This window comes from Carcharhinus amblyrhynchos, unplaced genomic scaffold, assembly GCF_965287045.1.
Source record: "Carcharhinus amblyrhynchos unplaced genomic scaffold, sCarAmb.v2.hapA scaffold_43, whole genome shotgun sequence".
Lineage (NCBI taxonomy): Eukaryota > Metazoa > Chordata > Chondrichthyes > Carcharhiniformes > Carcharhinidae > Carcharhinus > Carcharhinus amblyrhynchos.
Window position 1 is genome coordinate 4265377 of NW_027649784.1, and position 12463 is coordinate 4277839.

General features: G+C 52.0%; 1 protein-coding gene across 1 annotated transcript in view; it reads right to left on the reverse strand.

Moving 5' to 3' along the window:
• Window positions 1-12463, reverse strand: part of LOC145337141 (polyunsaturated fatty acid lipoxygenase ALOX15B-like) — an 85696-nt gene that overhangs the window by 54024 nt on the left and 19209 nt on the right. The window contains exons 4-5 of the mRNA XM_080181926.1: window positions 8454-8576; window positions 6384-6487 (exon numbers count right to left, since the gene is read on the reverse strand). Of these exons, the coding sequence (XP_080038052.1) occupies window positions 6384-6487; window positions 8454-8576 (227 nt within the window). The remainder of the gene's footprint in view (window positions 1-6383; window positions 6488-8453; window positions 8577-12463) is intronic.

Consider the following 12463-nt stretch of genomic DNA (forward strand, 5'->3'; position numbering starts at 1 on the left):
TCCAGCCCCTACACCCCCTCCCTATCTCTGTCACCCCCTCCAGCCCCTACATCCCCTCCCTATCTCTGTAACTCCCTGGAGGTTCCCTCTCTGAGTCACTCACCGTGCTGACTGGGAAATATATCGGCCGTTCCTTCACTGTCACTGGGTCAGAATCCTGGAACTCCCTCCCTAACAGCACGGTGGGTGTACCTACACCACAGGGACTGCAGCGGGTTCAAGAAAGCAGCTCACCCACCACCTTCTCGAGGGGCAATAGATGCCCACATCCCGTAAATATATTTAAAAAATAAGCTTAAACCAATATCCTTCCAAATCGTAGCTCTGAGGGGGCTGCTGCCTTCCTAACAAGGCAGAGGTTTGTAAAGTGCCTCTGGGATCTGCACTGGTTTTTCAGGAGGTTCCTTTGGCAGCTGACAGGAATGAGAGATAATCTACACTCGTGTATGTAAAGGTTGTATCTGGATTCCAGGAGGTTTGTGTGAAAGGGCAAGGCGGACTGTAAGAAACAGCTCTGAGAGATCTGGAAGGCACAATACCTCAAAAATATTAGAACGTAGAACACTACAGCACAAACAGGCCCTTCAGCCCACTAGTTACGCCGATCATATCCCTACCTACCAGGCCTTAGAACTATCTGTAACTCCCAATCCCATTAGATCCCATATACTCATCCAGAAGTCTTTTAAAAGACCCCAGCGAGTTCGCCTCCACCACCACCGACAGCAGCCGATTCCACTCACTCACCACCCTCTGAGTGAAAAACTTACCCCTAACATCTCCTCTGTACCTACTCCCCAGCACCTTAAACCTGTGTCCTCTCGTAGCGACCATTTCAGCCCTGGGAAATAGCCTCCGAGAATCCACCCTATCTATTCCTCTCAACATTTTATAAACCTCTATCAGGTCGCCTCTCAACCTTCGTCTCTCCAGGGAGAAGGGACCCAGCTCCCTTCTCCCTGGAAAGGGACGAGTGCCGGCCGAACGGGAGTGTGCTGAACTGGGGAAAGGCGAGCTATAGCAGGATTAGGAGGGAGCTGCAGGACACTGATTGGGAGGGACTGTTAGCTGGAAAGTCCACGGTTGGCAAGTGGGAGGCTTTTAAGGGCAAAATGAAATGGTTGCAGGGGAGGTATGTTCCGGTTAAGCGGAAGGATGGGAAAGGTAGGATTAGAGAGCCGTGGATTACAGGGGGTATTGAAGACTTGGTCAGGAAGAAGAGGGAGGCGTATGTTAGGTCGAAACGACTGGGTACGGAGAGTGCACTGGAGGACTATAGAGAGAGTAGGAGGGAGCTGAAAAGGGGAATTAGAAAGGCGAAGAGAGGGCATGAAATGGCTTTGGCTGGTAGGATTAAGGAAAATCCAAAGGCATTTTATTCCTATATTAAGAGCAAGAGAGTAGTTAGAGGGAAAATTGGTCCTCTTAGGGACAAGAGTGGAGAGTTATGTATTGAGTCGGAGGGAATGGGGGAGATCCTGAATGAATACTTTGCGTCGGTATTCACGAAGGAGAGGGGTTCGGAATCGTGCGGTCTCTTGGAGGGAGCTGAGGATCAGTTGCAGGAAATATCTATTACGAGGGAGGAAGTGCTAGGGCTTTTAGGTAGTGTAAGGACGGATAAAGCTCCGGGGCCTGATGGTATTTATCCCAGGCTGCTTAGGGAGGTGAAACATGAAATTGCTGGGCCTCTGGCACAAATCTTTGTCTCTTCTTTGGACACAGGTGAGGTCCCAGAAGACTGGAGGGGAGCAAATGTGGTGCCGCTGTTCAAAAAAGGTAGCAGGGATAACCCTGGAAATTATAGGCCAGTGAGTTTGACATAGGTGGTAGGGAAATTAATGAAAAAAATACTTAGGGGTAGGATGTATGAGCATCTGGAGCGTTGCAATCTGATTAGGGATACGCAACATGGCTTTGTTAGAGGGAGGTCTTGCCTTACGAATCTGGTGGAATTCTTTGAGGAGGTGACAAAAACGGTTGACGATGGGAGAGCCGTTGATGTCATCTATATGGATTTCAGTAAGGCGTTTGACAAAGTCCCTCATGGTAGGCTGGTAGAAAAGGTTAAGGCGCATGGGATACGAGGTCAGGTAGCTAGGTGGATTGAGAACTGGCTGGGTAATAGGAGACAGAGGGTAGTTGTGGAGGGGACCTTTTCGGGCTGGAGGCCAGTGACCAGTGGTGTGCCGCAGGGCTCAGTACTGGGACCTCTCCTCTTTGTAGTATACATAAATGATTGGAAGAGAGCGTAGGTGGAGTGATCAGCAAGTTTGCGGATGACACCAAGATGGCAGGGTTGGCGGGTACTGAAGTGGATTGTCAGGTGATACAACAGGATATAGATAGGTTGGTGCATTGGGCAGATAGGTGGCAGATGGAATTTAATCCTGACAAATGCGAGGTGATGCATTTTGGAAGGAATAATGCAGAGAGGAGCTATGAGATAAAATGTAGACAGATTAGGAGTATAGAAACACAGAGGGACCTGGGAGTGCAGGTTCACAAATCCATGAAGGTTGCGTCACAAGTGGAGAAGGTTGTTAGGAAGGCTTATGGAATGCTAGCCTTTATAGGAAGGGGTATAGAGTATAAAAGCTGCCGTCTAATGCTTCAGTTGTATAGAACGTTGGTTAGACCACATTTGGAGTACTGCGTCCAGTTCTGGTCACCTTACTACCAGAAGGACGTGGAGTCTCTGGAAAGGGTGCAGAGGAGGTTTACCAGGATGTTGCCTGGCATGGAGGGGCTGGGTTACGAGGAAAGGTTGGAGAAACTGGGACTATTCTCCTCGGAAAGACGGAGATTGAGGGGGGACATGATAGAGGTATATAAGATACTGAAGGGAATAGAGTTGATAGTGAGAGACTGCTCCCTAGACTGGGTACAAATACGAGAGGTCATGATTTAAGGGTGAGGGGGGAGACGTATAATTTGGACGTGAGAGGAAGGTTCTTTACGCAGAGAGTTGTGGGGGTATGGAATGCGCTACCGAGTGGGGTGGTGGAGGCGGGAACGTTGGACTCGTTTAAGGTTCAGTTAGATAGACACATGAGTGAAACGAGGATGGAGGGTTATGCTAGGGGCTATTAGATAAGGTCAGAACCTCGGGAGACACCGGAAATGCAGACTTGTAAGTTAACGTTTTTGTCTTTTTATTCCGCAGGTGGAGGTCCACCTTGTTGTCAAATGAGGGGCATGCACACGGTGGGTCGTGCGTGGCTGCTCTTGGAGGTTCCGGGAGTGGCCTAGTACTTCGTGTCGGTGTGTGTGCTTGATCCTGGACCGGTAGACGGGCGCCGCAACAGCTCAGTGACTAGCACTGCTAGCTGTGCAGATACATGGATTTGGGCCTGTGTCTGTGGGAGTTTGTGCATTCTCCCTGTGGTTGCGTGGGTTTCCTCCGGGCGCTCCGGTTTCCTCCCACACCCCAAAGGTGTGCTCTTAGGCTGATAGGTTTTTACCAAATTGACACCATTCTCCCCTGAATCTGGCTAAGTTAGGGGTTCCATTTGTAGACACGCAGGGTAGAATAGGTGTAGGGTGAGGTGGCGGCGTGGGCTCGTTGGGCCAAAGGGCCTGTTTCCCGTGCTGGGTTATTCTTTGTTCTTTGTTCTCCGTCAACCTATCCTCATAAGGCATGCCTCCCAATCCAGGCAACATCCTTGTAAATCTCCTCTGCAGCCTCTCAATAGCTTCCACATCCTTCCTATAGTGAGGCGACCAGAACTGAGCACAGTATCCAAGTGGGGTCTGACAAGGGTCCCGACTCCTAAACTCAATCCCTCGATTAATGAAGGCCAAACTGTAAGTTATCATGTTGACAGAAGGTTCCAGAAGGTGTCTCACTCCCAGCTTCCCACAAGTATTTAGGGATGAGTGAAAACTCACTAATATCTACCTACAGTGCAAAGATGTGTAGGTTAGGGTGGATTGGTCATGCTAAACTGTCCCTTAGTGTCCAAAGATGTGCAGGTTAGGGTGGATTGGCCATGCTAAATTGTCCCTTAGTGTCCAAAGATGTGTAGTTTAGGGTGGATTGGCCATGCTAAATTGTCCCTTAGTGTCCAAAGATGTGTAGGTTAGGGGGATTGGCCATGCTAAATTGCCCCTTAGTGTCCAAAGATGTGCAGGTTAGGGGGATTGGCCATGCTAAATTGTCCCTTAGTGTCCAAAGATGTGTAGGTTAGGGGGGATTGGCCATGCTAAATTGTCCCTTAGTGTCCAAAGATGTGCAGGTTAGGGTGGATTGGCCATGCTAAATTGTCCCTTAGTATCCAAAGATGTGCGGCTAAGGGGGATTGGCCATGCTAAATTGCCCCTTAGTGTCCAAAGATGTGCAGGTTAGGGTGGATTGGCCATGCTAAATTGTCCCTTAGTGTCCAAAGATGTGTAGGTTAGGGTGGATTGGCCATGCTAAATTGTCCCTTAGTGTCCAAAGATGTGCAGGTTAGGGGGATTGGCCATGCTAAATTGTCCCTTAGTGTCCAAAGATGTGTAGGTTAGGGTGGATTGGCCATGCTAAATTGTCCCTTAGCGTCCAAAGATGTGTAGGTTAGGGTGGATTGGCCATGCTAAATTGTCCCTTAGTGTCCAAAGATGTGTAGTTTAGGGTGGATTGGCCATGCTAAATTGTCCCTTAGTGTCCAAAGATGTGCAGGTTAGGTGGATTGGCCATGCTAAATTGTCCCTTAGTGTCCAAAGATGTGTAGGTTAGGGGGGATTGGCCATGGGAAATGTGTGAGGTTATGGGAATAAGGTTGGGGGAGAGGGCCTGTAGAAGCTACTCTGCCAGAGAGTTGGTGCAGACCTGATGGGCCAAATGGCCTCTTCTGTATTTTAGGGATTCTGTGATTCAACGAAATTAAAAAGAATCAAGAACAGAGCTTGGATTTTTCTCCCATGTTGCAGCCAAGCTGATTGGCTGTTTGCCATGATGTGGGATTAGCTTGCCTGGACTCCCCGGCCTGTTCTGGGTTTATTGAACAATTTGGAGAGACCGTTTACACCACCCAGCTCCAAAAGCTTCCTGTCTGAAACCAGAAATCAGACTGTCTGAAATCAGGGGGCAGATTCAACAGGAAGTTTCAAAAAAGGAACTGGATAAACACTTGGAGAGGAAACGGGGCGGGGAGAGAGGGAGGGGACACATTGGATAAATCTTTCACAGGGATATCACTGGGAGAATGGGGCTGTCTGTGTCCAACAGGATCACACACACACACACCCCCAACACAGAGACACACAAACACACACCCAACACAGAGACACACAACAGACACACACACAAACACACACCCAACACACAGAGATACGCAACTGACACACACACAACACACAGACACACAAAACACATACAGACACATAACAGACACACACTCCAACACACACAACATACACATACACACACACACAACACACAGAGACACACAACATACACACACACAACACACAGACACACACACAAAACACACACAGACACATAACAACTGACACACACCCTCCAACACACCCAACACTCAGAGAGAGACACACACGCACACACAACACACAAAAACACACGCACACACAACACACACACTCACACATTCACACACTCTCTCTCACACACACACACACTCACACTCTCACACATACACACACACACATACAACCACACACTCACACACACGCACTCAGACTCACACACACACACACTCTCACACTCAGACTCACACACACACTCAGACTCACACACACACACACACTCTCACACTCAGACTCACACACACACTCAGACTCACACACACACACACTCACTCTCACACATACACACACACACACACTCACTCTCACACATACACACACACTCAGACTCACACACACACACTCTCACACACACACACACTCACACACACACACTCTCACACACACACACTCTCACACACAGCGATGAAATAATGAATCACACATTTCAGTACTGACAGTTCAGAGATGAATAATGGGTCTGGATTCTGATTTGTTTGAATTCCAAAGAATGCCACAGAATCTTTAATCCCAGGTTTTAGGGATCTCGCATTAATATCAGAGATGTCATCAGTGTCCCAGTTGAATGTGCCCAGGTCTCTGGCTGGCCAACAAGACCCACAATCTGCCCATTCCAGAGGCATCAAACCTGCGGACAGTTCGATCACCACTGGACAAGGATGGGACGTGAGACCCTCCAGCTTTGTGTGGCTTCTGTATCCCGCAGTCACTGGCAAACCCTGCTCTTTATCAAAGACTCACCTGACCAGTGCCCCAAAAGCTGGTGATCCCAAATAAACCAGTCAGACTTTAACCCGCGGTGCTGAGATTCCGTACTATATCTGGGAATGCCAGTGTTGAACAATGTTCAGAATTACCTGCAATCGGAACTTTGCTCAAATCCATGGATTTCCGAATTTCTCCCAGATTATTCCACATTTTTTGAGAGGCCTTCAGTGGGTTGAGGCCGAGGTCCAGAAACCTGGGTTGACAAAACCACGGTCAGTTTAAATGTAATAAGTGCAGAAAGTGACTGTGTCAGCAATCCCAGCCAATGATACGACAGTTAAGAAAACCCCACCACCGCCTGTACTTCCTCAGAAGGCGAAGGAAATTTGGCATGTCCACTACGACTCTCTCCAACTTTTACAGATGCATCATTGAAAGCATTCTTTCTGGTTGTATCACAGCTTGGTCTGGGCTCCTGCTCTGCCCAAGACCACAAGGAACTACAAAGGGTTGTGAACGTAGCCCAATCCATCACACAAACCAGCCTCCCATCCATTGACTCTGTCTACACTTCCCGCTGCCTCGGGGAAAAGCAGCCAGTATAATTAAGGATCCCACACACCCCGGACATTCTCTCTTCCACCTTCTTCCATTGGGAAAAAGATACAAAAGTCTGAGGTCCCGTACCGACCGACTCAAGAACAGCTTCTTCCCTGCTGCTGTCAGACTGTTGAATGGACCTACCTCGCATGAAGCCACGGGGTCAATGAAGGCAGTGTGTTAGATGGAACAGCAAGCATACCGAAATGTGAAGTGTCAACCTGCTGAAGCATTAGTTGTGTACAAACACTACATGGTGCAACTGATAGACAGAGCTAGGCAACCCCACAACCAACAGATCAGATCGAAGCTCTGCAGTCCTTCCACGTCCAGTTGAGAATGGTGGTGGAAGATTAAACAACTCACTGGAAAAGGAGGCTCTGCAAATATCCTCATCGTCAATGATGGAGGAACCCAGCACATCAGTGCAAAAGGTAAGGCTGAAGCATTCGCAGCAATCTTCAGCCGGAAGTGCTGAGTGGATGATCTATCTCAGCCTCCTCAGTGCAGGCAAGTCTTCAGCCAATCAATCAGGTTTATCATCGTTCTGCTAGGGGTGACACAGTGGGTTAGCGCTGCTGTCTCACAGCGCCAGGGACCCGGGTTCAATCCCAGCGGCACGGTGACACAGTGGGTTAGCGCTGCTGTCTCACAGCGCCAGGGACCTGGGTTCAATCCCAGCGGCACGGTGACACAGTGGGTTAGCGCTGCTGTCTCACAGCGCCAGGGACCCGGGTTCAATCCCAGCGGCACGGTGACACAGTGGGTTAGCGCTGCTGCCTCACAGCGCCAGGGACCCAGGTTCAATCCCAGCGGAACGGTGACACAGTGGGTTAGCGCTGCTGCCTCACAGCGTCAGGGACCCGGGTTCAATCCCAGCGGCACGGTGACACAGTGGGTTAGCGCTGCTGTCTCACAGGGACCCGGGTTCAATCCCAGCGGCACGGTGACACAGTGGGTTAGCGCTGCTGTCTCACAGGGACCCGGGTTCAATCCCAGCGGCACGGTGACACAGTGGGTTAGCGCTGCTGTCTCACAGGGACCCGGGTTCAATCCCAGCGGCACGGTGACACAGTGGGTTAGCACTGCTGCCTCACAGGGACCCGGATTCAATCCCAGCGGCACGGTGACACAGTGGGTTAGCGCTGCTGTCTCACAGGGACCCGGGTTCAATCCCAGCGGCACGGTGACACAGTGGGTTAGCGCTGCTGCCTCACAGGGACCCGGGTTCAATCCCAGCGGCACGGTGACACAGTGGGTTAGCGCTGCTGCCTCACAGGGACCCGGGTTCAATTCCCACCTTGGGTCACCGTCTGTGCAGAGTCTGCACATTCTCCCCGTGTCTGCGTGGGTTTCCTCCGGGTGCTCCGGTTTCCTCCCACAGTCTGAAAGACGTGCTGGTTAGGGTGCATTGGGCCGTGCTAAATTCTCCCTCAGTGTAACCCAAACAGGTAACGGAGTGTGGGTGACTGGGGAATTTTCACAGTAACTTCATTGCAGTGTTAATGTAAGCCTTACTTGTAACACTAATAAATAAACTTAAAACATTGATAGGATAATGCCTTCACCAGCTGCTCCAGTGCTATTTTGAATATTTCTGATTTTTAGGCAATATTTACGCTGAATCGATGTTAAAGACAAGGTTAAGTTTTCTCCCAACTGTAAATTGTGCATCCTTGGGTAAGTCAGTGGTATTTTCGGCTTTAATATTTCGAGGAATCCCAGGAACAAATGTGCTCCACCTGAAAAGGCAAGACTTCCTTCAATAAGCAATGCAAATATTCAGTCACATCCTGTGTCAATTCCAAGAAAAAACACTCCCAGGACAGGTACAGCACGGGGTTAGATACAGAGTAAAGCTCCCTCTACACTGTCCCCCCATCAAACACTCCCAGGACAGGTACAGCACGGGGTTAGATACAGAGTAAAGCTCCCTCTACACTGTCCCCCATCAAACACTCCCAGGACAGGGACAGCGCGGGGTTAGATACAGAGTAAAGCTCCCTCTACACTGTCCCCCCATCAAACACTCCCAGGACAGGGACAGCGCGGGGTTAGATACAGAGTAAAGCTCCCTCTACACTGTCCCCCATCAAACACTCCCAGGACAGGTACAGCACGGGGTTAGATACAGAGTAAAGCTCCCTCTACACTGTCCCCCCATCAAACACTCCCAGGACAGGTACAGCATGGGGTTAGATACAGAGTAAAGCTCCCTCTACACTGTCCCCCCCATCAAACACTCCCAGGACAGGTACAGCACGGGGTTAGATACAGAGTAAAGCTCCCTCTACACTGTCCCCCATCAAACACTCCCAGGACAGGGACAGCACGGGGTTAGATACAGAGTAAAGCTCCCTCTACACTGTCCCCCCATCAAACACTCCCAGGACAGGTAGAGCACGGGGTTAGATACAGAGTAAAGCTCCCTCTACACTGTCCCCCATCAAACACTCCCAGGACAGGTACAGCACGGGGTTAGACACACAGTAAAGCTCCCTCTACACTGTCCCCCCATCAAACACTCCCAGGACAGGTACAGCACGGAGTTAGATACAGAGTAAAGCTCCCTCTACACTGTCCCCCCATCAAACACTCCCAGGACAGGGACAGCACAGGGTTAGATAGAGCGAAGGGTCTTTCTACTTTAAAACTCAGTTCGAGCAATGTTCTGAATTTTCCACTCTAATATATTGAATGATCTTCCTCAGACACATTTGCACCAGTTTGGGGTTTTGGTCAGTTTGGGGTTTGGGTCAGTTTGTGCTCTGGGTCAGTTTGGTGTCTGAACCAGTTTGGGGTTTTGGTCAGTTTGGGGTATGGGCTGGTTTGGGGCCTGGGCCAGTTTGGTGTTTGGGTCAGTTTTGGGGTCTGGGTCAGTTTGGGGTTTGGGTCAGTTTGGGGTCTGGGACAGTTTGGGGTTTGGGTCAGTTTGGGGTTTGAGCCAGTTTGGGGTTTGGGTCAGTTTTGGGGTTTGAGCCAGTTTGGGGTCTGGGTCAGTTTGGGGTCTGGGTCAGTTTGGGGTTTTGGTCAGTTTGGGGTTTTGGTCAGTTTGGGGTTTGAGCCAGTTTGGGGTCTGGGGCAGTTTGGGGTCTGGGTCAGTTTGGGGTCTGGGTCAGTTTGGGGTCTGGGTCAGTGTGGGGTCTGGGTCAGTTTGGGGTCTGGGTCAGTTTGGGGTCTGGGTCAGTTTGGGGTTTTGGTCAGTTTGGGGTCTGGGTCAGTTTGGGGTTTGGGTCAGTGTGGGGTATGGGTCAGTGTGGGGTCTGGGTCAGTTTGGGGTCTGGGTCAGTGTGGGGTATGGGTCAGTGTGGGGTCTGGGTCAGTTTGGGGTCTGGGTCAGTTTGGGGTATGGGTCAGTTTGGGGTCTGGGTCAGTGTGGGGTATGGGTCAGTGTGGGGTCTGGGTCAGTGTGGGGTCTGGGTCAGTGTTGGGTATGGGTCAGTTTGGGGTCTGGGTCAGTTTGGGGTCTGGGTCAGTGTGGGGTCTGGGTCAGTGTGGGGTCTGGGTCAGTTTGGGGTATGGGTCAGTTTGGGGTATGGGTCAGTGTGGGGTCTGGGTCAGTGTGGGGTCTGGGTCAGTGTGGGGTCTGGGTCAGTTTGGGGTCTGGGTCAGTGTGGGGTATGGGTCAGTGTGGGGTCTGGGTCAGTGTGGGGTCTGGGTCAGTTTGGGGTCTGGGTCAGTTTGGGGTATGGGTCAGTGTGGGGTCTGGGTCAGTGTGGGGTCTGGGTCAGTGTGGGGTCTGAGTCAGTTTGGGGTCTGGGTCAGTGTGGGGTATGGGTCAGTGTGGGGTCTGGGTCAGTGTGGGGTCTGGGTCAGTTTGGGGTCTGGGTCAGTTTGGGGTATGGGTCAGTGTGGGGTCTGGGTCAGATTGGGGTCTGGGTCAGTGTGGGGTATGGGTCAGTGTGGGGTCTGGGTCAGTGTGGGGTATGGGTCAGTGTGGGGTATGGGTCAGTTTGGGGTCTGGGTCAGTGTGGGGTATGGGTCAGTTTGGGGTATGGGTCAGTTTGGGGTCTGGGTCAGTGTGGGGTCTGGGTCAGTGTGGGGTCTGGGTGAGTTTGGGGTCTGGGTCAGTGTGGGGTCTGGGTCAGTTTGGGGTCTGGGTCAGTTTGGGGTATGGGTCAGTGTGGGGTCTGGGTCAGTTTGGGGTCTGGGTCAGTGTGGGGTATGGGTCAGTGTGGGGTCTGGGTCAGTGTGGGGTCTGGGTCATTGTGGGGTATGGGTCAGTTTGGGGTCTGGGTCAGTTTGGGGTCTGGGTCAGTGTGGGGTCTGGGTCAGTGTGGGGTCTGGGTCAGTGTGGGGTATGGGTCAGTGTGGGGTATGGGTCAGTTTGGGGTATGGGTCAGTGTGGGGTCTGGGTCAGTGTGGGGTATGGGTCAGTGTGGGGTCTGGGTCAGTGTGGGGTCTGGGTCAGTGTGGGGTCTGGGTCAGTGTGGAGTCTGGGTCAGTGTGGGGTATGGGTCAGTTTGGGGTCTGGGTCAGTCTGGGGTTTGGGTCAGTGTGGGGTCTGAGTCAGTTTGGGGTCTGGGTCAGTGTGGGGTTTGGGTCGGTGTGGGGTACGGGTCAGTGTGGGGTTTGGGTCAGTGTGGGGTCTCGGTCAGTTTGGGGTCTGGGTCAGTGTGGGGTCTGGGTCAGTGTGGGGTCTGGGTCAGTTTGGGTTCTGGGTCAGTGTGGGGTTTGGGTCAGTTTGGGGTATGGGTCAGTGTGGGGTCTGGGTCAGTGTGGGGTTTGGGTCAGTGTGGGGTTTGGGTCAGTGTGGGAATGGGTCAGTGTGGGGTCTGGGTCAGTGTGGGGTCTGGGTCAGTGTGGGGTATGGGTCAGTGTGGGGTCTGGGTCAGTGTGGGGTCTGGGTCAGTGTGGGGTATAGGTCAGTGTGGGGTCTGGGTCAGTGTGGGGTATGGGTCAGTGTGGGGTCTGGGTCAGTTTGGGGTCTGGGTCAGTGTGGGGTCTGGGTCAGTGTGGGGTATGGGTCAGTGTGGGGTTTGGGTCAGTGTGGGGTCTGGGTCAGTGTGGGGTCTGGGTCAGTGTGGGGTATGGGTCAGTTTGGGGTCTGGGTCAGTTTGGGGTATGGGTCAGTTTGGGGGTTTGGGTCAGTGTGGGGTATGGGTCAGTTTGGGGTCTGGGTCAGTTTGGGGTCTGGGTCAGTGTGGGGTCTGGGTCAGTTTGGGGGTTTGGGTCAGTTTGGGGTCTGGGTCAGTGTGGGGTCTGGGTCAGTTTGGGGGTTTGGGTCAGTTTGGGGTTTGGGTCACTTTGGGGTCTGGGTCAGTGTGGGGTATGGGTCAGTGTGGGTTATGGGTCAGTGTGGGGTCTGGGTCAGTTTGGGGTCTGGGTCAGTTTGGGGTATGGGTCAGTTTGGGGGTTTGGGTCAGTGTGGGGTATGGGTCAGTTTGGGGTCTGGGTCAGTGTGGGGTTTGGGTCAGTGTGGGGTCTGGGTCAGTTTGGGGGTTTGGGTCAGTTTGGGGTTTGGGTCAGTGTGGGGTCTGGGTCAGTTTGGGTCTGGGTCAGTGTGGGGTCTGGGTCATTGTGGGGTCTGGGTCAGTTTGGGGTTTGGGTCAGTTTGGGGTTTGGGTCAGTTTGGGGTATGGGTCAGTGTGGAGGATGGGTCAGTGTGGGGTATGGGTCAGTGTGGGGT